Source organism: Scomber scombrus, chromosome 11, assembly GCF_963691925.1.
Source record: "Scomber scombrus chromosome 11, fScoSco1.1, whole genome shotgun sequence".
In the NCBI taxonomy this organism is placed as follows: domain Eukaryota; kingdom Metazoa; phylum Chordata; class Actinopteri; order Scombriformes; family Scombridae; genus Scomber; species Scomber scombrus.
This window is the reverse complement of record NC_084980.1, coordinates 15,444,211-15,468,778: the sequence shown is the minus strand read 5'-3', so window position 1 is coordinate 15,468,778 and position 24,568 is coordinate 15,444,211. Positions and strand designations below refer to the sequence as shown.

Below are 24,568 nucleotides of genomic sequence, written 5' to 3'. Positions count from 1 at the left end.
AATTACACTAGTTGTAATTACACAGTAGTAATTATTTAACCACCTCCATCAGAAAGGTGAACGACCCTGTGACAGATTATATGTGTCACATTTGCTCTCTGAGGTAATTTCACTCCAGTATAAAGGGCACAAGTTTATGAAAATCTGTATTTATCAAAGTGCAGTGTGACCCACATCGTCGTGTTTACAGAGTCAATATTACCCAACACAAGAGCGAAGGTTCATGTTGATTTGTAAATTGAACCAATAACTCTTCATTCTTTGTTCTCATTTGCCTAATATTGAAATATCACCCAATGCATTTCACAATAGACCCCGTGTTTCTTGAAACGGCCCCAGTGGTGCAACTTTGGAAAATCCAAAATGTGATACGAATGGGTGGATTTCATTTTTCATAGTGAGGACACTGGCACTTCCTATTAACCATCATGTCCTGATTCATTACTGTACATTTATAGAAAAGGAATTTTTTGAGAAGGTAATTTGATATTCCTGTAAATAAGAGCCAAGGTTTCCATTACAATTCAAGTTGAAGTGTATTAAATTAACTGATAATATCTTTTTATTCCACACAGCAGCGTCTGGAAATCAGAGGACAGCATCATCCTGTTTCCAAAGCCAAAGTGTCTGTAAGTAGTAAATGATAGCGAGGCCAGACAGTAAGACAGTACAGATTAATGTGTATCACCTCATTTCCTCCCTTTGCCCATCTCTCTTACAATATTCTCTTATAATATACACTGTTTTCAATTACTGTTATTTCTTTATTTATGTGTTTTTTATTGTATGCACCCTCTTGTGCAGACAATAAAATAGACTTTTTCTTTAAATCATTGGGATTTAAGGTTAAAAATAAATAAAATTAAACAGAAAATGAGATTCAGGTGCAGCAGGAGATGCACATAGATGCATTACTATTGAATCCGGTTGGATTTGCTCTCTTTACAAAGTCAATAGTTGCACTAAAGGACTTTCCCATCAATGAACCACAAAACTAGAAAAATGAGCCAAGTGACCTCAAAGCTTTAAAAACTTCCCAAATCTTTTGCATTTAGAGTTAGTTGACTTTTTATTTTTTTTATCTGTAAGGAAAGGGATAGTCAGTTCAGCACTAACCTCCAGATTTAAAATGTTCTTGTTTCTAAATGTGATGAAAGTTGCAGAAGCGAGTACTTCACTGGTTATTCTGATGTTGAGGTAAAGTGTTTTGAGGGAAAAATAGGGAGTAGCAGGAGTATCAAATGACCTACAGCATTAATATAGAAATAAAATGCTTTATAGACACTTTAAAGAACAGTTGTGGAATGTAACAAAGTGCAAATACTGTACTTAAGTGCACATTGGAAGTACTTGTACGTCTGTTTTATGCAACGTTATACCTCTGATCTACTACATATGTACTTTTTATTACATTACATTATTTGACACTTAAAATTGATTCTCAGATTAAGATTTCACATAAAATAATGTATTTTAATATTCTAACTGTTGGTTTAATTGTCTGCTCTTTTCTTTTTAAAAATGTGTTTTGAACTTTAAGCTGCATTAGTGGGTGCAACAGTGTATTATTATTATTGTAATAAAAAAAAGAAGAAGATGCACTTATAATATGATGCAGTACTAGTATGATTAATCTACCCAACGTATCTAAAATTGTCTCCACAATGATAAACTATAGCATTAAAATGATCTAACATGTAAAAAACAAACTATATAATACACTATAATAATAGAACACTAAAAGAAACCAGTCTGCATAATGAGTGCTTTTACTTTTGATACTTTAGGTACAACTGGCTGGTAATACTTCTGTACTTTTACTTAACATTTTGAGAGTTTAATATTGCAGTAATTCTACTTTTACTTAAGATCAGAATCTTAATATTTCTTCCACCACTGGACATTGAACAGTATGTAGTACTCAATATGTGTTTTTGTTGGGGTGTATTCATGCAATGTGAGCTGAGATCTGATTCCCCCCCCCCCCCCCCCCCCCACCACCACCTTCTAGAGGATAAACTATTAGGAAAATAGATGGATGGATTCATGCATATATTGAAGATGTTAAATTCTGACTTTATTGTTTTGCCTTTCACAGCTTCCTTCCTTTTTTCTGAGTAATAAAATATTTATTAAAATGTTTAAATTTCTTATAAATTAACACACGTTTCATAATAGATGGCACTTTTTAAAAGGGAAACCCTGTGTGAACAAAGTATAGGTGTTGTATTCTGGTTTGTATTTAATACAGTAAATATGATTTATGAAAAAAAGCAGTGTAGTTGGAGTAAATCTACACAGGGAAATATCTAATAAGACAGTGAATATTAACAGTGTATCACAGCAGCCTTGATCAGCAACACCAAAATGTGAAGTTAAAGAGGAATCGACACATTATGCAACATGTTTGGATAGTTGAATGTTGATCAGTCCACAAACCGTAGTCCATTAACCCATTACTCTGTGTGTAAATTAACTTTTGTATCACTTTAGGAGTTTTAGTGACACATTACTGGATAAAATATCATGATTAGAGATCTTAAAAAGAGTGACTGTGGTGCAAAAGAACAGTTTTACCTCCAGTAGATGCTGAATTATATTTTGTGACTATAATCTGTAATATGCTGTTTATATTCTGACAGAATAAGATGTAAAAAGATGAAGTTCACTGCCATTGTTTCATCTAATTAATCTGCTTTAGACTGAATTTCTCGTGTTCATTTTAGTTTTTATAGTGCCTGTCATTCCTCACCTGTCCACCAGTGGTCTTCATTGTGTTTCCCACTATAACCCATCATCTGCTGTCACCTTAAATTTCCAGCCCAGATTTTGACCACCTGTGTTTTGCCTGTTTTTATTTGTATTTTATCTGATTATCTGACTGCCCTCTTGTAACGACTATATTATTGATCTTTGACCAAATAGACTGTTTTTGACGCTCATCCTCTGTTGAGTCTGAATCTTTATCCTTGTGCCAGTTTCTTGAACCCTCACAGATTACTTTACCTTTGTCAATCCTGTCCTGATAACACAGCCAGCAAGCCAATAACACTATTTTCCTGTGCTAGTTGCACAAGTTGACATTTATCAGATACATTATTTATTTTCTTAATCGCTCCACATCTGAGTTGTTGTTTTTATGGGTGTTTTTCATTCTTACAGTACCTGGGTGAATTTATATATAATTTTCCTGTTTTTACATCTTAAAAAAAGGAAGGTAACATTACCTGGCTATATGTTCATGTTCGGGATTGTGAATATTAAATGACACTAATCAATATTAGCAAATATTCTTTAACTGGATTATGACTGTAATCCAGTTTCCTAAAATACTTGAGACTCTTGTGACGGACTGCATGTCTGACAGTGATTATAGTCAACAAGGCCTCCTGACTGTGCTGAATCAGAGCAGATAAGCTTATCATCAATGATTATTCTCCTGAAACATGTAACTAGGCATAGCAGGGTCAGACGTTACACACAAACTCCCGCCCAGATTAGGAGGTAAAAGAAAAATATAACAGTGAAGCGTATCGTCACGGTGATAGCACTCCTGATCGGGCCTTTTGAAAACAGACAGGCACACCTGGCTCCTTGATCGGGAAACACAGACACTGTTGTTCTGAGTTGCTGGAAATGTGGCGTTATCATATTACTGACAGTGAAAGCAATGTTGAGTTATTGCCACACCTATTCAGGTTAAAGCCTGAAATGGAGGGGTGTGGGGGGGTTCTCAGTTGAGACTGAGGAACATATCAGTTGTATCCCCTCAATAAACTCATCCAACATGGGTCAGAAATGAGGATATAATGCTTGGTCTCTTGGATTTGAGTACAGTCTAGTGAATCAAATCATCTATCCACAAACCTGCTTCTCTAAACTGACTTCTGTCATATTAACAGGTACTCCAGTGATGATTTTAAAAATTGAGGCAGCAGAGGAAAAATAACCTGCCTTATAGTTCCTGTTGCTAGTTCCTACATTTCCCATAATGCAACTCTTTCATTTGAAATTTCCTGCCCACTTCTTTCAAACCCTATAACCCTACACACACATGTAACACAGGCTTTCTGTTTTTAGGCCTGAATCCCAAAATAAATTTATATATTCTTTTCAAACTTTTGAAAAGAAAGAAAAATCGATGAAGTGCCTCTTTAACTCAGCCACCATGGCTCATTGATCACACATTAACATCCATTGACTTCATTCTGAGAACTAGCTGAAAGCTCCAGTGATGAAAGGGGTCAACATCCTTGTTACACAACAGTCAACCCCTCAAACAAGCCCAGTCTGGAGGGCCGCTGTTCCAGTTACCTCATTAACCTTTCAACACGAAAAAATAAATTTAGGCTTTAGTGAGAAACGACTGCAGGTTATTTCTGTTAGGAGAAAAAACATTTTGTCTCCATAAGCTCAGCTTTTTAAAAAAAGGGCTGTTACCATTTTGCCAGCAGGATTTTTAATGTGTTTGATGCACCTAAAAGGTATAAAAATCAACAAAACTTGTTTCACTTGTAAACTAACCTTAAGAAAGCAGAGTTTGTTGATGGTGAGATGACATTTTGGCCAGTGATCGTAAACAACAGCACGGTGCTCTCATGCAAATGCTTGCAGTACATCTCCGACTATCTTTTCCAAAACTATCTGTTTCTGTATCTGAGGTACGTGATCGAAGCTATGAAGGGGAATGGTTTCAGTACTTAAGCACCTTTCCCCTCGTTTAATTTGTATCCATTACACAATAACATGTGGTGAAGGAATGCCTCCTCACGTACTGTAGTATCCATACAGCTGGGGGGAGTGAAACAGAGTCAGTGTCCTCATCTGTTTGTGCAGCTGCAAGTCCCTTTTCTTTCAACTCTGACCGTTGCCCCGTAAAGGCACTGTAACTATTATCAGTTGGGGCCTCAATCTGAAGGAGAGCATAAAAAAAATCAATTCAAATTTTATGAACACGCTGACTAATTATGTGCAGACTTGTGACTAAATCTGATCTACAGAAATGTCTCAGTGATATAATGTGACAAAAGAGACTGAAAAGTGACTTTCTATAACAGCACCAATCACTTCTTCATTTTGTGCTCATTGTATATTTAAGAGAAATATTCTGAAGAGTAGACTACTACTGAGAGAGAAATGAGATCAAATTGTCCACAATTACCCATAAGAACTGGTCACAGGTGACTCAAGATTCAAGACACTATTTATATTCAGTGCCACTGTGATTCCCTTACTCACAATGAACACATTTTGACTTTAGGACAAAATTAAAAACATAAAAATGCGACATATGCAAATCCCAACATTTGAATAAATCCTTTAAATTACCTGTGAATTCTGTAATCTACAAACTATTTGAACAGCATGTGATCCAAGCTGACATTTGAGCTCATAGCTTATTCTAATATTAGTAAAGTGATGTGGCAGCACAGCTCTTCCAGGTCTGAAGGGTTCCTGGAGAGGAAACTTTTAAATACAGAAAAATCTCATGGGAAGGGAAAAGCAGCCTCTCAGCAGGACCAGCTGCACCAACTTAAAGGTGCACTGTGAGGTTATCTTGATGAATAAATACTGGATATTTTTCACAAAAACACATAAATCCAGAGTCTATGAAACAAAATGAAGGCAACTCCAACCTCTTAAAAACATTTGCAAATCTAATTTAAGTATTTTGAAACCTGCATTAATTATATTACTAAGCTCTACTCATTTATTGGTGTTTTTAGTCTTTAAGGTACATTACCGCCACCAACTGTCCATATGAAGAACTGCACGAAATGTGGCGAAATATAGTAAACAGTTGCTTACTGATGAAGACCATCTTTATGTCAAAGTGGGATTTGCTGCAGCCTATTAAAAAGCTTTAACTATAACTTTGTATTTTAGACGTCATGGCTCCATGGCTTACTTCGTCTGTTACTGCAACTGTTATCTGAAAACATTAAAATCATAAACTATAACTCAGTTGTATTAGCATAAAAAGGTCAATATTTTCAGATAATGTGTCAAAAAATAAACTCAGCAACAGTAGTATAGCAAGATGCTTACCAAAACAAACCTTCATTAAAATGTAGATTCATATTTTCTTTAAAAACTTTGTTGTCACTAACAACACACAAAACATTTGCATTATAAGTTGTTGCAGTTGATTCTGCAGAGTTGCTGCATTTCTCTTTCTATGAGATTTTTTATATATATTTTGTTGTAGGTTTGGGTTTTGACCTATGACCTTTGTCTGATCACATCATGGCTGTGATCTACAACCAGTTCATATGCACATGTAACAAAAGACCAGCAAAAAATCCCTTGGTTTTGGTGGTTATATTTCAACATCAGCATATTTTCTTGGCAGCATATAAAAAAAGAAAGGAAACAATGACTACAGCTAAATATCAGTCTCTCTAAGACATCTCTGTACAGTGTAGGTCCGACTGATGAGATGTACCACCCTTCATTCATTCCCTTCTGTATCAAAAGTTGAAATCCAAAAACAAATCTACTAGTCTCTAGTTAACCAATAGAAACTTGAGTAAAAATGTGCAGATCGACCCAATTCTTTTAGATACGTGTCACACATATCTGACTCATTTACTTGACTTGTAATGTGTGAACCTTTCCTCTTAGTACCCCTGCCTTCCAAATAATTACAATTGTTCAAACAGTGACCATGTCAGACCAAATTTGGGTCAAAATAAACAAGAATGAACCTCCTTTTACCTGTTCCCAGGTACAGAAGATAACAAGAAGATCTAGAAAATAAACTCTGACATTTAATTTTACCTTTCTGGGAGGTAAAAGTCTGTTTTTACAAGTTCCTGGTGCCTCGTCATCAAATAGTGATCTGTAATTTGTTTTTTTGGGTTTTTTTTTATTTGAATATGAGCTATGTTATATGTATTCTATCCTGATGTGCCTCAATGACCAGACCATGAGACCCGCATCAGAACACAATATATCACATAAAAAAAATCAAGAGTGCTGTCGTCCGTAACACCTTACTGGCCAAATGTAGAGCACTACAAAAGGATTAGGCTGTCAGTAGAGACGTCAGTATTCAGAATAGTGAAATGGCGGGGAAAATAGTCCATCCACTAACAGTTGTCTTGGCAAAAAAACTATAAAAAAACAAAACAAAACAAAACAGGGGCCCTAATTCCAGGAGAACAGAGGGTTATGTGATAAAGGCCGGTAACATCTTCGCAGATCATTGGTGAAAGGATGAGGTCTACCAGAGAGATACAGACAAGCAAAAGTGAGTGTGTCTGGGAAGGCTAGTTCCTCTCCTGCACAAATACAGTCTCCTGTGGACAAAGCCCCGCCTCCTGCAGCGTGATGTCATAGTCCAAGTGGGCGAGCTTCCTTCTGGGAAAGTTGGTGACGAGTTCGAAGCGTTCGTTAGGGTAACCCTTGGACTGGACGTGTCTTACCAGCGCCTTGAAGGGAGAGATAAATATTAGTGACACATTTTATGGGGCAGTCGGCTTTTATACTACAATATTCAGTCTGGGCAATAAGAGAAAGTCTGTACTTCAAACTGAGTTAAAACGCAGGAAAAATGGTTGTTCTTACCAAAAGTTTTGCTTTAGATGACAAAGAAATTTGTTCTCTCTGTCCATCTGGGTAACGAAGCATCAATCTGGCTTTGGGACCTGTGTAAAAAAACAACAGCAGCAAAATCACCTTTAAATTTATGCAGTTGTCCAGTGTTACATTTTGATAAAGCTCGGAGTCGTGTGCAACACATGAATAAATGACTGAATTGGAGATGGAGGCTGTGCTTCAACAATGGGATTCTCAGTGGAGAGATAAACTTGAGATCCAGCAAGCATGTTCCAAAAATATGAAGCTGCAGCGCTAACCAAGCACTGCTGACTTCAAAGCAAAAGAGGCTAACTGATGGACGGACACCTTCAGGAAAGGAACTAGTTCGCTCGACATGTTGTCCGACAACATCAGAAGGCCACACTTGAAGGTGGTATGACAAGTCCGCTGTCATAGAAAGGGGGAAGACGTGATAATTGTTTAAATATGGGATTAATGGTGCAAATTTTCAGTGTTTCTCCTGGAAGGCATTTATAGTTTTGCACTTGGTTGTATGCATAGAAAGTGTCAGAATTTTCTCAATAGAAAAACCTGCTAACTTTCTGACCTAACTGTGTAAAATACTGGATTGTCAGTTTCCTGAAAGTTACAGAAAATGACAGACACAGCGCCCCCCCCCCCCCCCCCCCCCCCCCCCCATTCCAATATTGGGAGGGGCTTGAAGTGTACTGAAACCCTAAGACTCATAAAGGGTGGTTAAACATTTTGAAACATGCCTGTCTGCAGGATGAAGGCAATCACACTCAAACACAGTAATACCCTCATTATAATTATGTCAGGTTTTGGATTACACGTTGCCGTACCATTGTCATCAGGGCAGTCTACGTCACGAGTTTTGGAGGTGCTGATTTTCGAAGGCCCCGCGTTTTCAGCTGCTGTTGTACAGGAGTTCCCTGCAGATTCTGTGTCAGGCGGAGGATGGCGAGGACCGCCAGCCGAAGGCTCCAGGTGATTCTTTTTGCTCTCCTCTTTCTTGTGACAGTGGTTGTTTTCTTTGTACGGAGACTTTCTGTGGCAAGAAGATGAATTATCCGGGTGAAGACGCTGCTGAGCCGATGTGGCAGGTGGGGCTGGGGTGTGTTTGCTGGTTGAACTTTTCTCTTCCTGTGTTTCTGGCATTTCGCTGTCCGAGCCATCCACAGAGATGGGACCCTCGCTGTCGGAGAAAGGCTCTGCATCGGAGTCGTCATCTGATCGCGGGGAATCTGGGGCTTCAGGGACATTTGAAGACTCGTAGTGTGTTTCCTGTAGGGAGGCTCGGATTGCTGCCTCCAGCTGACTGTCTTCACTGGCATCAATCAAACTCTCCTAGAATAGAAAACAGAGAATGTAACTGTTGAAAACAAATCAAAGAGATGGGAAAAAAACCAAGGAGGGGAACATAATAGACTGGTCGAAACTGACTGATACTGACAAATTCCAACTTGCCATCAAGTCAATCAATACTATTGATAATGTGATAATCTTTTGGGGATGAAAATGGTGCCATGGATAAAACATCCGATCATAAGTAGTGGGCTTGATGCCTAATCAGGTAGAATAACTCCCTGATTATTTCTCCCCATCTAGTACAGTCTAATAAAGTAAAAGAAATGTTATCTTTCACATGTAATGCAGCTTATAGGACCAGGACAAGACCACGAAGTGGTTACGACCATAACAGAGCTGATCATATCTAGTTTTACATCATGAGAAGATATCCATACACTGCGCAGATCTACAACTGTTAAATAGTTGTGACAGAGGAAATTCCAACAGAATCTCTGAGAAAGAGCAGAAAAAAGGGGGATAAAAGCTGACACATAGATGAGAGACCCACAGAGCGAGCTCGTTTAGCGGGGGGTGCGTGACAGGACGGTCCGTCAAGCTGCCCGTGCTCTGCCAGGAAGCCGGTCGCCTGCTCCAAGAACGATGCCACATCCAGCTGGTTCCACTCCACCATTTTCTGACCTAGAGTGAACGTGTCATGAACAGCACTGGTCAAGGACAAAATCAATTTTATGGACGTTTTTAAGACACCAAAAGCAGGAAATAGTCACTATAAATAACATGACATGAATGTATTGTATTGTATTGTATTGTATTGATATCATCACTTTTAATAATACAAGGATCTGTTGCTCTCTCACACTCTGTTATTCAAGGATGTGTTATTGCTTTTGAATTACTTCTCAGCCCCATTCTCTTCTAAATGTTATGCAGGAGCGTCATGTTGTCTTCTAATACTACCTCAGTTCACATGATCACTCACCTGTACGAGGATCGAGGATGGAAATATAGGGAAACTTGTTCAGTTTATAGAACTGGATGTATCTTTGACCCTCTTCACTGTCATGATATACCTGTAATGAAATAAATGGCACAATAAAATGCAGATGTAGAGAAACACATTGAGAGAGTGATGTGCGTTTGAATGTTAGCTTTGAAAAATCAGGCCAAAAGGGGGATTTCAGAGTGCAGTAGAAATGGCACTGAAAAAATAATTTATTAGGGAAAAAAATAATGTTTGCATCTTCTCTTCGTTATTGAGCCGAGTTTTCCACTTCAGCTAGTAGACTGGGTTGGACGGGAGGTTCTTTCGGATACACAATCTTCTGTATGATGCACTAATTTGTACAGTTTTGTGTATTGTTTCTATTGCTTTACAGTCCAAGTGTTTCTATCTTGCACAAACAAAGTGTCTGACATGAATGGTTAAACTTGGACTTCTCAAATCAGTTTAATCCCAAAAACATTTGAGGAACTGGACCCTTGAAAAGAACTCAATTCAAGGTTTTACAGACACTTGAAACCATCAGAGATCACATACGACCCCGCGCTCTGAGGCTGCATACCTGCCAGAATATGAAGTGTTCTCTGATGATGGTTTTCACTGCGTCGTTACTCCACACGTCTCTGTTCAGGCACTGGCAGGCAAAGTCCTGAACGTTTTGAATGTTGATCATTAACCACTTGTTCTCCAGTTGGCCACAGTCTTTTGCCTTTAAGCACAAAAGAGGAAATGTAAAATCAATAAAGACAGGATGTCAAGCTGGATTTAGCCAATTAGTGCATCATTAAATTGGCAAGTCTACATTTAAGACCCAAAGCACAACAACAGATGGATGGGAGACAAATTCACTGAATAAAAGGTGTCCCCTTACGGAGAACACTTATAACTATCTACATCAGTGTCACATAATCACGTGATGGTGGACAAACAGTCTGCAGGTTTTCACCATCTGATTTCAACAGTAGTGTCAATGCACATTCAATCCACTAGGGGAAATGTTTCATTTTGGCAAAAATGACAACTTGGATACTGCTGCCCTTCCATTCATGGCACACCCAGCTGCCCATCTGTGATCTACAGTCATCATCTGAAATTTCACTGAAAGTTCAGTACCCACACAAACTGAATAAAGATGCGTGGTGTAAAGCGTCCACTGAGTGACTCCTCACCGTCTCAAAGCTGCCTTTGTGCATGAGCTCAATGGGAGGACGGAAAAGGTCTGCCAGGGTGCTCAGTTTCTTGTCCACCGTGCCACCGTTACGCAGCTCCTGTTCTTGGCGGACTATAAAAAGAGAAAAAACAAATCCTTGGTCATTGTAGGAAGTAAAGACACAGTAACATAAAGCTTGTTAGAGATCATGCATTTACATACGCTTGAGTAAGTGGGTTAGTCGGCTTTTTCCAGCAAGTCATTTAAACTAGGATCTGATTCCTGTAATTGGGGTGAGGGATTGGAGAAACCTGGTTCCCCAGGAAACTGAAATTTCTCTGCCCTGTGTGTCTGTCTTCTTATATGCACAGCACAAGAGTGCAGATGGGCAAAGTAACAGCAGAGTGCATGGATGAATGGTGAGATGATTACACAGAATGATGCGTTCATGAATTTAAAATAATTCTGAAGTACGGCAAAAACAGAAACGCTAAATAGCCTCCAGAAGTCTGAATAAATTCATTTTAAACAGCTGAACATTTGACAACTGAAGGTAAAATAAGAAAGCCATTCTTCAGGAAAAAGGTCAGAGCTAAGGCAGAAATCTGATTACGGCAGTGCATGCAAGGTTGATCTCTGATATGAGTAAACTGTTTACTTACAGTAAATGAATGTAAATTTACTTAGAGACAGCTGGTGCACTTGTCGGTTGTACTTATGCTGCATTAAGCTGTAACTACAGACTTTAACATAAACCTACTTACTTGTTTCTGTTTGGAAGTCCCTGAATCCATCAAATATAGATCGAGCAGGTCTTCTTCGCTTTGGCACTGAATGTGTAACAGACAAAAATCACAGAAGATGAAAAAACCTCCAGTAATGACAGCAGCTTAGTTAGAGTAAGAAAAGAAGCAATGTAATACCTCCAAAAAGTGGTTCTGGTTCAACCAGTATGTCCTGCTTCTGGGGAATAGGTGCTCGTACTTCACTGAGACATAAAAAAAACATATAAAATGTTATTCTAGGAGACAAAATGATCTACAGTAAACCCAGGAACAGGCCTGTCACGATAATTACTTTTGATCTTGTCATTTTATTCCCACAAGTGCAGTTAACATGGTAACACCTGTTCAAATACCAAACTGAGCTATATGGGAGGTGGCAGGACCCCCAGCTTCACCCTATTCACTTACACCATACCTGCAGCCTACATGCATAGACCCACACCTCCAGCATATATGATCACAGGTGGGAGAGAAGAGTTTTGGGTGAATTTGGGGTTTCTAGAAATGTCAGGAACCATTTTTATTTGTCAGGACGAGTGAGATGCTCTCAAAAAAAAGGATTTTATGAGTGAAATACTTAGCTTAACTTACACATATCATATTAACACAAAAACTAATTTATTAGTAATATCAGTTGTACTTTGTATGTTGCCCTGTTATGCTCTTCTGGGTCAGAAGATGGTAGTATTTAGTGGTGATTCCTATGGGGATCAGGGATTGAGGGTTTGGATCCCAACTCATTAAGCAAACTGTTGTTGAAAAGGATCAACACATGACATTCGCTCACTACGGTTTACAACTTTTTACAGGTTCGAGTGGATGCAGAGTCTCTCAGAAACAGCATGAAACAACTTAGTGATGTCCCCTCAGAGTATAATGACGTTTTGTTATCACAGTTTGCTAAATAATATTAAAAACAAGCAGTAAATCTCCTGTTACATGTAACCTAAGGTGCATCCATGTACTGGGTTTTTCCTTAGCGGTGGTTAGTGAAAACTGGATTCATCAAAGTTTGAAACCTTCTGGAAACAACTTACTGAAACAGGCAGACAGATTATTTGCCTCGAGTAGATAAACCACACATAAGTAATGCTTTCATTCTGGTGTCATGTTGGTGACATTATTATGTAAAGAAAACACACCTGTAAGCTAAAAGGGCGCTATGAGATGAGCAAAAGTCCTCGAGGTCATGTCCATATATGTTCGATAGGTCGATAATGTAGTTATCGTGACAGGCCTATTAACGACTATTGATGACAGAGAATTAAACTACACTCCCTTATTTTATTATAGCACCTATTAGCGACCCAAATCATAACAGCACACTGAATCCCAAAGTTTCCGTCTGGCTCACTGTTAGAAAACAAGAACAAGTTTGGAGGAAAACTTGAAAGAAATTTAGGAGCACTGTGGACTTCACCTTTAAGATGAGACAACATGTTGAAAAAAGTTCAAAGACTTTGTTCTAGTTGAGTGAGTTATGAGTTTGTGTAGAGAAATAACAGCTTACTCTGTGGGGGGAGCTCTGCTGCTCGAAGCTGTCGAACTGGAGCTGGTGCTGGGCTCCTCTGCGATCGCGCCTCCGTCCAGAAACATGGTGACTGCCATCTCCAGGTTGTTGCTGCATGCTTCCAACATATGTTTTCCAACACTTTCTGTGGCCCCTAGCAGAGAGTTGGACAAACACATCTTAAGAAACATTTCCAGATAAAGCCTTAATGCACAGCTAAATGTATGCATGACAATTGGTGTTTATTGTCATGCATACATATAGCTTCAGATTAAATTTATCACACTATATGACTGATTTTATGGACAATATGGATGAAATCTTTGGGGATCTCCTGTGGCTCAGAGTCATCCAATAATAAGGAGATCAACGTTCAATTTCTAGCTAATCCAGTCCACATGTAAAAGTTTCCTGAACACCAAATTGCTCCCGAAACGCTGTGCCATCAGTGTGTGAATATGTGCGTGACGGTGGTTCGTAGTGTTAAAGCATTTTGAGTGGTCAGGTGACTAAAAGGAGCTACACAAATGCAGTCCATTAACTGTTACTATCTTCTACTGTGATATGTGTCATTTCATACTGAAATATCAATATATTGTGTGTGAAAGTCGACTTTCTAGAAGAGTGATCGTGATTAATCCCACTGATGCAAAATCATATGAAAATAAAATATTGTAAGATCTCTATATATATATTCATATGGGTGATGATATTAGGTATCTGTAACAACCGATCATACAAAATATACTGATGTTGTAACCTGCTTACTACAAACCATTTATACATTACTATCAGACATATCTTCAAAGAATACGTTAAGGGACAGGTTCACAATTTTTCTTTCGTCAGGTTGAACATAGAAATATGTTTCTATTGCTTTAATTAATACTCCTGTTCATACTGACCATTAGAAGATCCCTTCATAGTGTACGTACAATGTAAGTGATGGGGGACAAAATACACAGTCCTCCTTCTGCGCAAAAATGTTGAATGAAAAGTTTATCTGTACTCTGTAGCTAATATGAAGCTTCGGCCGTCAAAACGTTAATGTGTTTTTAGTGGCAAAGTCCCTCTTTTTGTAACTTTACTGCCACCGCAGCTCAACGGTGAAAAATAAAGAGGGAATTAGATGCTAAAAAGACAATGTAAATGTGGCAGATATCCACTTGATAAGACTAACTCGGACTGCTGAAGCCTCATAAAAGCTTCAGATAAACTTTCAAATGCATTTTTGCACAAAATGACTGCATAGACACAAGGGAATTTTGGCCTCCATCACTTACACCGAAAGCACATTTGAAGGGGATCTTTTAACAACCAGTATTAACAGGAGGAATGATTACAGAGAGGAAAACCTCTTTCGGTGTTGATATTATAAGGCAGATTTTAAGAATTGTGCACCTATACTTCAAATGTTTTGTTTGATTCTTTGCCTCATGCATTTCCATTCATTTTTATCATGTTGTCACAATTATCCTGCACACAATTAAAACATACTTATATAGCATTATGATTAAAATCTCGTCATTACTGTGTGTCAATGCAGAGTTAAACTTTCCAATTATGTAAAGTAACTTTATCAATCATTAGAAGTGCTGGTCACTATGATGGATGACCCTGATAATGGGCACAAGACGAAACGTGTTGGTTTGTTAATAAAGTTCTCCTATACTAGGAGTACTGCTGGAGCTTTGACTTTCTTCACACGTTTTTCCTTTTCCATGCTCCTTGGAAATAAGTGAAGTTGTGCCAGAAACCTCTACCATGGATCACCACATCCCCAGCAAGTCTTTGCATATTGGCTCCATCCCTGCACTAACACGAATGAGAGCAAGCAGTTTAAAAGGCTGTGGTATCCTTTGAGAAACAGTGGGCACTCATGCAAAGTATAGGTTGCATGATTTGTTGTGTATATAGACTAAAACATGCAAAAACACCCAAATATTCCTTGAGTATACTGATGTTATGAATCGTTACATCGTTTCATCAAAACGCCCGATCTTATGATGAACTTCGAGTCTTTTTTAAAAAAGTGTACAGCACCGTTTGACTACAATGATATTTCCGTATGTACTGTGCATGTCCGTTTCACTTTCCCAGTGTGGCAGCAGCCCCCCTCAATGTCTTCCTTCTTCTCCGGGAGCTAAAATAACTTCAAACTTACACTTTTTAAAAATCGTGTCGAAGCTTAAAAAAACACGCACTATATTGAGAACATGTTTAAAGTGTGCTCGGCGACATAACAGTGTGCTCACCAAAACGGTGCTTTAACGCCACGGTGAGGCTGGAGATGACAGTGAACACACAGTGAGCACTTACCCCGGCTGATGGTGAAGAAGGGAAGCGTTGGACAGCCGACGTCCATAACACATTATCGAACAACAGGCACCAAGAAAAACCCTTAAAAAGCAGCTCTACGCTACCGAGACAGCGCATGTAAAGAGCACCAGAGAGCTAATCTGATCAGACTTAAAGTTGCTGTGCCAAATAATGTTTAAAACTGGTGGTTTCTGCGCGCCCTTTTGTGAGTCTTTCTGTTGAGTTTAGCAAATAACTGGCTGTGCTTTTCCTCCTCTGCTCGGCTCTGACAGCGCAGGGGCCACAGCTACACTTAACGTCCGTTTGCTCGTCTGCGCACTGATTTCGTGGTTGGCTAGGCAACGGAACTGTTCCTGTGTGATAATCCCAAACTACTCAGGAGATCAAACGCTAAATAAAATGTCATTTTTTACCTGTTATTGCTGTGAATTGTTGTATTAACCCGTTCACCCCCGGAGCTGAGGTGTCTCCGAGCGCCGCCATCTTACCGCCACAAACAACAACATAAATGTGGCGCATGCGCAACGCCGTCCCTTTTCCCCCCTGCCTGTCGCGGCGCGAGCCCCTTGCGTCACCAGGCGTTTCTGAGGATTGTGGGTTATGTAGTTCACTTCACAAAGCAGTTAGTAAAGAAACATACACTCTGTGAGCACATTAATAGTAACACCAGTGCAATCTTTTAATAGCATTGAGGGAACACGAACATATCTATCTATCTATCTATCTATCTATCTATCTATCTATCTATCTATCTATCTATCTATCTATCTATCTATCTATCTATCTATCTATCTATTTATCTATCTATCTATCTGTCTGTCTGTCTGTCTGTCTGTCTGTCTAAGAATTGTTTACAATATTGATGAAAAATACCTGTCCAATGAAAATAGTCTAATTCTTTTGTATCCATAACTCAAATAAAACCGAGCATACACCACCACACCACAGAGACATTACACTACATTAACAAAAAGATAGTCACTGAGACATCTGCAATGCCCTGAAAACTTCAGCTTTAGTTTCTATATTTATGTATCATCATTTTATGTTTTTATTGTGAATTCTTCATGGTTTTGTATGACTTGATAAGAACCGAATAAAGTTGTTGAAATAATTTTTTTTTAAAGAAAAAAAGTCTATGCTTCATTCTTATAGGAAATCAACATCAAGACATGTTGAATATTTGGTTTTCAAATGATCTTATTGTATAATATAAATTGCACACATAAACTTAGCAGTAGTGTAATTTTATTGTTATTTGCATAATACATTCAGTTTCAAAACAGCTTCAACCAAGTCCAAAACCTGAACAAACCTTACAACAATTAGCTAGCAATTAGAATAATTGTTGAAGGTCAATTTATCTTAAATAGGTTATCTCACACATATGTGTAGTGCTGCCTGGCATAAACAAAACAAGAAAAAAATGATTGATTTCACTTTACATAGGGATGGTGATGATGGCACGGACTTTCTACATCATCAAACTATATTTAAAAATACACAAAGTGACACGTCCAATCCAACTGGCCAATTTAAAGGTAACTTAAGTTACAGCAGAGTATAAAATAACATCACAATCATGTCAATAATTCAGAAAGTCCTTCGGTTTTGCTAATATTCTAATATGGGCTGCATTTGAGTTACTGCCAAGACCAGTAACCGTCAACAATTTGATTTAAAACCAGTTTTATACTCCTATGAAAAAAAGCAAATTGTCAGCTAAAGAAACTTGTACTAAAATACAAAACATTTTTGTTATGCTGTTTTTTTTCTTGTCTACAAAGGTAGATTAAATATGAATAGGCCAATTTAACAAATTTGAAGGTTCAATATAAATCCAGATGACAGGTATTGGATGATAATGGTCAGTATATATTGCACAGAAAGCACTTAGTTAAGCAACTTCTACACCCAGCAATGCACTGAAATAGCATGCTTGTAGTTTATACACAAGTGACCTTTGAACCCTGAGGTGGGAGATTGGTTTCATATAAATGATTGTAACAGGGAGTAAATTGAGTGCACTCAAGCATTATATACAGAAGTCCACAAGAATAGGTCACTCCGTTTGTGTTCAAAGGTGTCATCTTAGTGGTAGATATAAGAAATTGGATGGCAAACACAGTCTATAAATACACATCAATACTTATTTTTAGGCCAAATAAGAAAAATGAACGTGTCATAATGTGTCACTGCTGTCTATACACGACATTTTTAAATCTCAAAATGTGCTTAAAATTGACTGTGCAAACAGCACAAGCATAAGCTATCTATCTTACATTACTTAACAACACCTATGTAAGACCAGTCCTATTATTGAGTTAATTCACACAAAAAAAAGCCTACAACTTTTTTTCTGTTTAAATAAAATGATGAACAAATTAAGTAAAAAGAAAACCAAGGCTGGAATTAGTGATGTATTCAAGGTAAAAAAAAAAAAAAAAAAAAAAAAAGGGGGGGGGGGGGGGGGGGGGGGTGTTATGTACCACAGATTACAAAACCATCTTTATGGACACATTGACTGATTTTACATTCTGATGAGCTTTATTTTACTGCAGAGGTCACTCTTGTTAACTTGTAAATGAAACTATGAGCTGTAAAATGTCTGGAAGAGGAGGAGGAGGAATAGACGAGGCTGCTGGACATCAAAATGTGCCCTTAATCAGTAATACCAGTTTATTAAAAGCATTCATCAGTTTTTGCTGTAAAGGATATGTCTTCCTTAAAAAGTGCCACTGAATTGATTTAAACCTGCATGGTGTCAAAGGTTGTGTCTTCATTCAGGATGTTTCAGCAAATGTAAAGTTTGGTAACTGGTTCGGGACAGTTTTAAAGCATATTAAACCAAATTAGAGGATAGTATTCTGAGGATTTGAGTTCGTTAATGAGATATTATTAAATACTTTCCCTTTAAAGTTGAGTTTTAATTGTTCTTAATTTTATTCACATGCATACTGCCCATTGTGTACCTTGTGAGATTAGTCCCTAACCAAAGGAATAAACTCATCACAGCTCACCCTTTCCTCTCATATGATGACTGTTCATCGTCAAAAAAAAAAAGTTTCTTATTTTCCTGATGGGCACTGTATGACAGATAGATGTCTCCACACTGTACCCAACATGCAAAACGATAAAGGAAAAAAGTTCAGAGGAAAAATGTGAGTAGTTACTGATATCATTTTCACAGTCCATATCCAGCTTAATAAATAAATAAGCTTCCACACAATAGCATAGATCAAGGTGAGTGAGTGCATACATGCATACATGTATGTTGAGTGAGTCGAGGGTGGGTTTAATGTTGGAATGTATATTTGTGAATATGGAGTGATTATATGATTCGGTGAGGTCAATATGTTCCGAAATGAAGTCTGTATTTGTAGGTTGGACAGGCAGGGTGGCGGGGGGGCACTGTGAAGTTGGCAGGTGAACTGTATCTATACTGCAGTTTAGAAGCGGATGAAGGTGGCGTCGATTTGGCGTACAGTGGGCAGTGCCAGCATGATCTTTCGCCGATACTGTGGATCCTTCTGTAGTGGGTTTCTTTCAAGGTAGACAGTCTCCAGAGACTTGGCATTCTTCAATTCATCAAGATCTGACCAGTTATCTATCTGATTATCGTTCATCTGGGGGATAGAGTGAGAGATCACACAACAAGTAAGACAACGTAGGTAGTTTAAGTTCACAAACTTTAAGAACTCTTGCAATATATGGAGGACATGGGAAAACATTTACGGGTAGGGTTAGGGTTAGATAGGGTTGACATTTCGTCAGTCAATAAAAAGAAGGATTAAAATGACTTTGCAAATTAATAAATTAATAAATATTTAACATTAAAATGGCATCATTAATGAGTGGTTAAAGTTGCAGTAAACAACATTCAGCCCCACTGGATGTCAGCAATCAACTATTTGCTATTTAAGTGTATTTAAAGATATTACTTAACTAAGATATAGTGAAGTAATGGCGACCTGAGCAGAGAATAAAGTCACACTTCATCTGTATGTGTTGTAATCCAAGCCTATGTTGTTTGTCTTAATAGCTAGTCAGACTGCGGGTGCATGTTAGTGCATGAGAGTTCCTCTGTGTCCGTTTCCAACATGGCTGCCCCCCCCCCCCAAACTTTATTGAGTAAACAATGTGTACAGTTGTTCTGGTGGACCGATTATACTGGAGCACCAACTAGCGTAGTTCAGACAACAACAAACCACAGTGAACATGAAAGTAGCTGATGAGACCGCTTTGGTTGGCCCCGTGGATGGGAAATTGTGTTACAAAAAACGAACGGATGGAAGTGTCGATAAGAGCATGGTTGTGTGCAAGCTATGCAACAAGGAATTCGCATATCACCGCAGCACATCGAGCCTCAAGTATCACCTCAATGCAAAACATATAGCAGCTAGCGTGGACGCTAGTGTGGTAACTAGCTAATTTCTGAAATGTACTATATTTCTAAATATGCTATTGCTACACTTAATAGCAAAAATTGCACTGGTCTGTTGGACTTGAACAAAAATAAACAATATTTGTGTTGCTTAAGCTTATGTATTCAGTCATTATTCAATGGTATACTAAAAATCCATGTGAAAAAAATTACTTTTCACTGTTCTCAGGTCAAATATTTATATGCGGTTAAAATGCGATTAATTTTGATTAATTAATTATAAAGCCTCTAATTAATTAGATTTTTTTTTTTTTTTTTTTTTTTTAAATCGAGTCCCGGCCCTAATTGCAACCAAAGATTTTAACATAGCATTAACATACCACCAATTCATACCATAAATAAGTTGTGGTAGAATGTTTTAAATCAACTTAACAATGCAAAGAAATTACACAGAAGTAACTAATTTCAATTTACATTTGATCTGTTTTTGGTTTCCCATTTTCTTTTCTATCTGTCAACGATGATCTGTCTCTCTAGGTTGTTGTACCAAAACTATGCTGATGTGCTATCAGCTGTCACCTGAAATTATTTATGAAAACCTGTACAAATAAACTAAGAAAATAAACTAGTCATTTAGTTTTAGTCAGGTTGTTTCAGTCTGTTTCAAATAAGATATACCGTATACATTTCTTTTAAAGTATTAGTTGCATTTCACGTCATGGCAGGATGAGCAGCACAAGTGCAATTAATTTCCATTTTTTCAGGCCATTGCTATTGTGCCTGCTGGCTCATTGGCTTGGTGTACTGACACATTGTTAAAGATATTACTTACACCTGTGCTTTTTTTGCTGTGTCAAAAATTCTGCTGTGAAAAATGTTTGTATCTATTAGTAAAGCTCTATGTGCTCTGTAACAACATTACATAATAGAAAACATAATACAAAAGTGCAACATTCTTGTTAAACTTAAACAGTTGTCCATACCCAGAACTCCTGCAACTCTGTCAGATGGCTGATGTTTTCAATTTTCTTTACTCGGTTGGCTGCGATGTCCAGGGTGGTCAGCTTTTTCTGAAGGGAAAAACAACAGCTTTTGAATGTACAGAACAAACATTATTGTAACATGTTCTCACAGTTAACAAAATACATGAGGGACAGTTGGGCATTCAGTGCTTTCAGAAATGAGCTGCTGAATTTCTATAACTCACATTGTTTTCTAAGCCCTCAATGACCTCAATGCCGTTGTGACTCAGATAGAGCTCTCTCAGGTTCACAACGTTCTGCAGACCCTCAATTTTTGTGATCCGGTTACTCTGAAAGTAAATGCATAGAAAATTATTTAGAAATGTCTAAACACAGACGGCTCTTTTTCATTGATTACCAATCCAACCAGTGTTGAAAAAGTGTGTGAGATTACCTGAATGCTTAAAACAGTCAGATTATGTAAACCCTCCAGGTTCTGAAGCATAGTTATTTTATTGGTGCCGAGGAATAAACTCTGCAAAGATGCGAGTGTATCCAGGTTCTCAATGACCTATGAACACAACAAAATGAAAGAGACACAAATAAACATCAAAAAGATTTCATAAATATTCCACTAATGCCCTATAATGTCTTACTTTACATCATTATTTTGTCTTTTATGTGTAATGTAGATTAGTTAAGTTTTAACAACATTTCCCACTGCCCAAGAGACCCTTTGTGTCATACCCGGATGCGATTGGAGCCCAGCTCCAGCATCTCCAAGACTGTGAGTTGTTCCAGGTTGGCAATGTTGCTAATTTTGTTGTGAAGCAAGAACAGTTTCTTCAGCTGAGTCAGTTGATCTAAACCCTCCACTTTCCTTAAAAGGTTGAAGGACACATCGAGCTGCCTGTGGTTCAGTCAAACAAATTAGCTCATTAGGGTTAATTGTATTTAAAAAAAAACATTTCTTAAAAATCTCTATAATGCCATATGAGAAATACAAGTGATGCTGGTGTCTAGAACTGTATGTAATTATAAACCACTTGACTGAAATAAGGAATCCCGTCTGTATGGAATATGTGGAGTGAATATAGTCTTTTAGACATTCAGACAAATTATTCCCTCTGTTAATAGAAACTCAATGAACAATGCCATACAAAATAATTATGTTCAAACAAAACATATACAGTTTTCTTCTGACTTACTCCAACTCTTTGAGGTGCTGCAGGTTCTCCAGTTTGCGGATCTGATTGTCATAGAGATCTAGTTCCCGCAGTGCGCCCAAGCTGTCAAGGTTTTCTATCTTTTTGATGAGATTCTGTCGTAAGGAGAGTGTCTGTATAAAAAGAGGGATGAAAAGAAAGCAATTAATTGATATTAACTGATATACCACTTGCTGTATGTTACCGAAGGACTAGATTCTTCTTAGAAGAAAGAGGTTCTCCGCACATCTTCCAGCAATATGCAGTTACATCTGGTGCTTCTAATGTCAGGGACAGTAAATTGACTGGCATGGTAATTCCTGAGGTTAACCGGTTACTTACTTTAGCCTTCTGTAGCACCTCCAGTCCTTCAATCTTTCCGATTCGACAATGAACAAGATCAACATCCTAGAAAGACAACAGACAGTTTAGGGTGACATGCTGTCTATAACTTACGGTGGTCAGTGTTGGCTGGACCGCAACAGTGGGGCCAGCCTATAAATGCCTGTAAAGTCAGTCCCTGACTGATGAAGTTTCATCATTGTTTGAAGGTAGCACTCGGTCGCCTTGGCCATTAGGCATTTCATACACAGTCCAGCCTGTCACAATTTCCCAGAAGAAGATGTCCTTAAATTGCTTGTTTTGTCTAATCAAAAGTCCAAAACTTGAAGATATTCAGTTTACAATTATTCAGAGAAGAGCAGCAAATCTTGTCATTTTTTAGATGATCTCTAGAGAATGTTTGCAAATTTTGCTTGAAAAATGGCTTAAATTATTATGTCAATTTAAAAAACTGTTGCACATTGTTCTTTAGATCAATTAATTAGTAAATTGTTTCAGTTCTTCTACAAAATAATAAAATTTCACCTCTTCCTCTGGGTCCAAGGTTATGGTGTCCATGTCAACAGGAGACTCTTCTTTATCTTGAATGAACACAAGAACAAATCATACAAACAAATACAGCAGTTGACACCAAAGTAAAATATCCACAAACATGATATAAACACAAAAAGGCTTGTTGTAAAGCATTTACCACTGACAGTTATATAATGTGGTCCTTTAGACAGACTAACTGCTGCGTTTCATACTTATGATCGCTCATGTTCAAGAGACATCACAGTTAAAGCATCACGAACAACATGTAAGCTCTTGTGTGTGTCTCGGCTGCGGATGTGCTGATGTACCTGTGGTGGCAGGCTGACTGGAATCCACGTCGCCATTGATACTCTTCCTCCTGGTCTCATCATCACCAGACTCCTCAGACTCACCCCTCCGGTCCACTACAGTCAGCAGACACAGAGGAGTTTAATTTTAACATTTAGATGCAGGGCTGTGATCTGAATGTCAGTGAGTTACACATTTTGCTGATGCACATGTAATATGATGCAAAGACCAGGCCCATCTCCACCTCCTCGCTCACTAAGGACTCGTGAAGAATCCAGCCTCTCGCTGTCACCGGGGTACAAACCAATGCTATTAGTGATCTCAGAGGTGTCCCGGTTCGGCATTACTCCTACCTCTGAACTAAATCTGTCAGTTGTATTGCTATGAACTAAAGACAGTTTGCGTGTGACTTGCATTCACAAACACAGGCTAACTTGCACACTGTGACACTGCTAACCATGTTCCCTAGCTGCGGTAGCTGACTGGACCACAGTAGACAGGTTTACCAGCTAAAATTGGAAACATGTTATGTAAGCGGACAAGCCTCGTGAAACCAAAACAAAAATAAAATCAGACAATTAACGCTAGACTACACATCACAAGTAGACAAACTGAAGTCAGGTGCCGATAAGCAAGGCACCGTGAGCTGAACATCGTCTGCTAACGTGGGGGGGGCTTGTTGTTAGCCTGTTAGCTACAAAGCCTAGCATGAACGTCTGCTTAGTAACAAGGAGAACGAGTCGCTGGCTGTGCTCATATAAAAATAGACACGTTTTGTCTGGATGAATGCGGCTTCACCCGGCTAATACAACCTTTACCAAGGCTAAACCTTTACAAATGTACTCACCTTCCATCTCTTGAAGATCTCCAACAGACTGGGCCGCCATGTTTCCTGTAAACACTCCTGACAACCGCTCAGCCAATCAGAGGGAGACACGAGCCGCAGCCGAACGCCAGAGGGCGCTGACGTCACAGCAACTGGAAACAAACAAGCTTCATTTACATTACAATGTGCATTTATATATATTTTATTTATAAGTGAAATAAGAAAGTACATGTACTCAAGCACTGTACTTAAATACATCTCAAGACTCACTTTTATTCTCTGGATTTTAATTGTGTTAATCTGTTTAATTTGTTATCTGATTTCTTTGGCTTTTTAAGTTTGTGCTTAGATTAATTTTAATGTTGATCCTTTTTATAGTTGTATGTGCA

General features: G+C 38.2%; 2 protein-coding genes and 1 long non-coding RNA gene across 3 annotated transcripts; 1 reads left to right on the top strand and 2 right to left on the bottom strand.

Moving 5' to 3' along the window:
• Positions 1 to 233: 233 nt before the first annotated feature.
• Positions 234 to 8,515, top strand: LOC133990229 (uncharacterized). The gene is made up of 3 exons (XR_009926955.1): positions 234 to 478; positions 576 to 629; positions 8,382 to 8,515. It is a non-coding gene; the product is annotated as an uncharacterized LOC133990229 (long non-coding RNA).
• ubxn7 (UBX domain protein 7) lies at positions 7,272 to 16,147 on the bottom strand. Its single transcript, XM_062428452.1, has 11 exons — positions 16,052 to 16,147; positions 13,320 to 13,473; positions 11,948 to 12,012; positions 11,789 to 11,854; positions 11,044 to 11,156; positions 10,437 to 10,583; positions 9,854 to 9,944; positions 9,422 to 9,552; positions 8,406 to 8,910; positions 7,570 to 7,649; positions 7,272 to 7,433 (listed from the first exon to the last, which is right to left on the bottom strand). The coding sequence occupies exons 1-11, from the start codon at positions 16,119 to 16,121 to the stop codon at positions 7,272 to 7,274; spliced, it is 1,584 nt and encodes a 527-aa protein (XP_062284436.1). The 5' UTR covers positions 16,122 to 16,147.
• A 728-nt stretch (positions 16,148 to 16,875) lies between these two features.
• On the bottom strand, positions 16,876 to 24,242 carry ppp1r7 (protein phosphatase 1, regulatory (inhibitor) subunit 7). Its single transcript, XM_062428450.1, has 10 exons — positions 24,201 to 24,242; positions 23,374 to 23,469; positions 23,057 to 23,112; positions 22,532 to 22,597; positions 22,193 to 22,323; positions 21,732 to 21,894; positions 21,439 to 21,555; positions 21,230 to 21,334; positions 21,006 to 21,092; positions 16,876 to 19,264 (listed from the first exon to the last, which is right to left on the bottom strand). Exons 1-10 carry the CDS (start codon positions 24,238 to 24,240, stop codon positions 19,088 to 19,090), a joined length of 1,038 nt encoding a protein of 345 aa, XP_062284434.1. The 5' UTR covers positions 24,241 to 24,242; the 3' UTR covers positions 16,876 to 19,087.
• Positions 24,243 to 24,568: the final 326 nt, after the last annotated feature.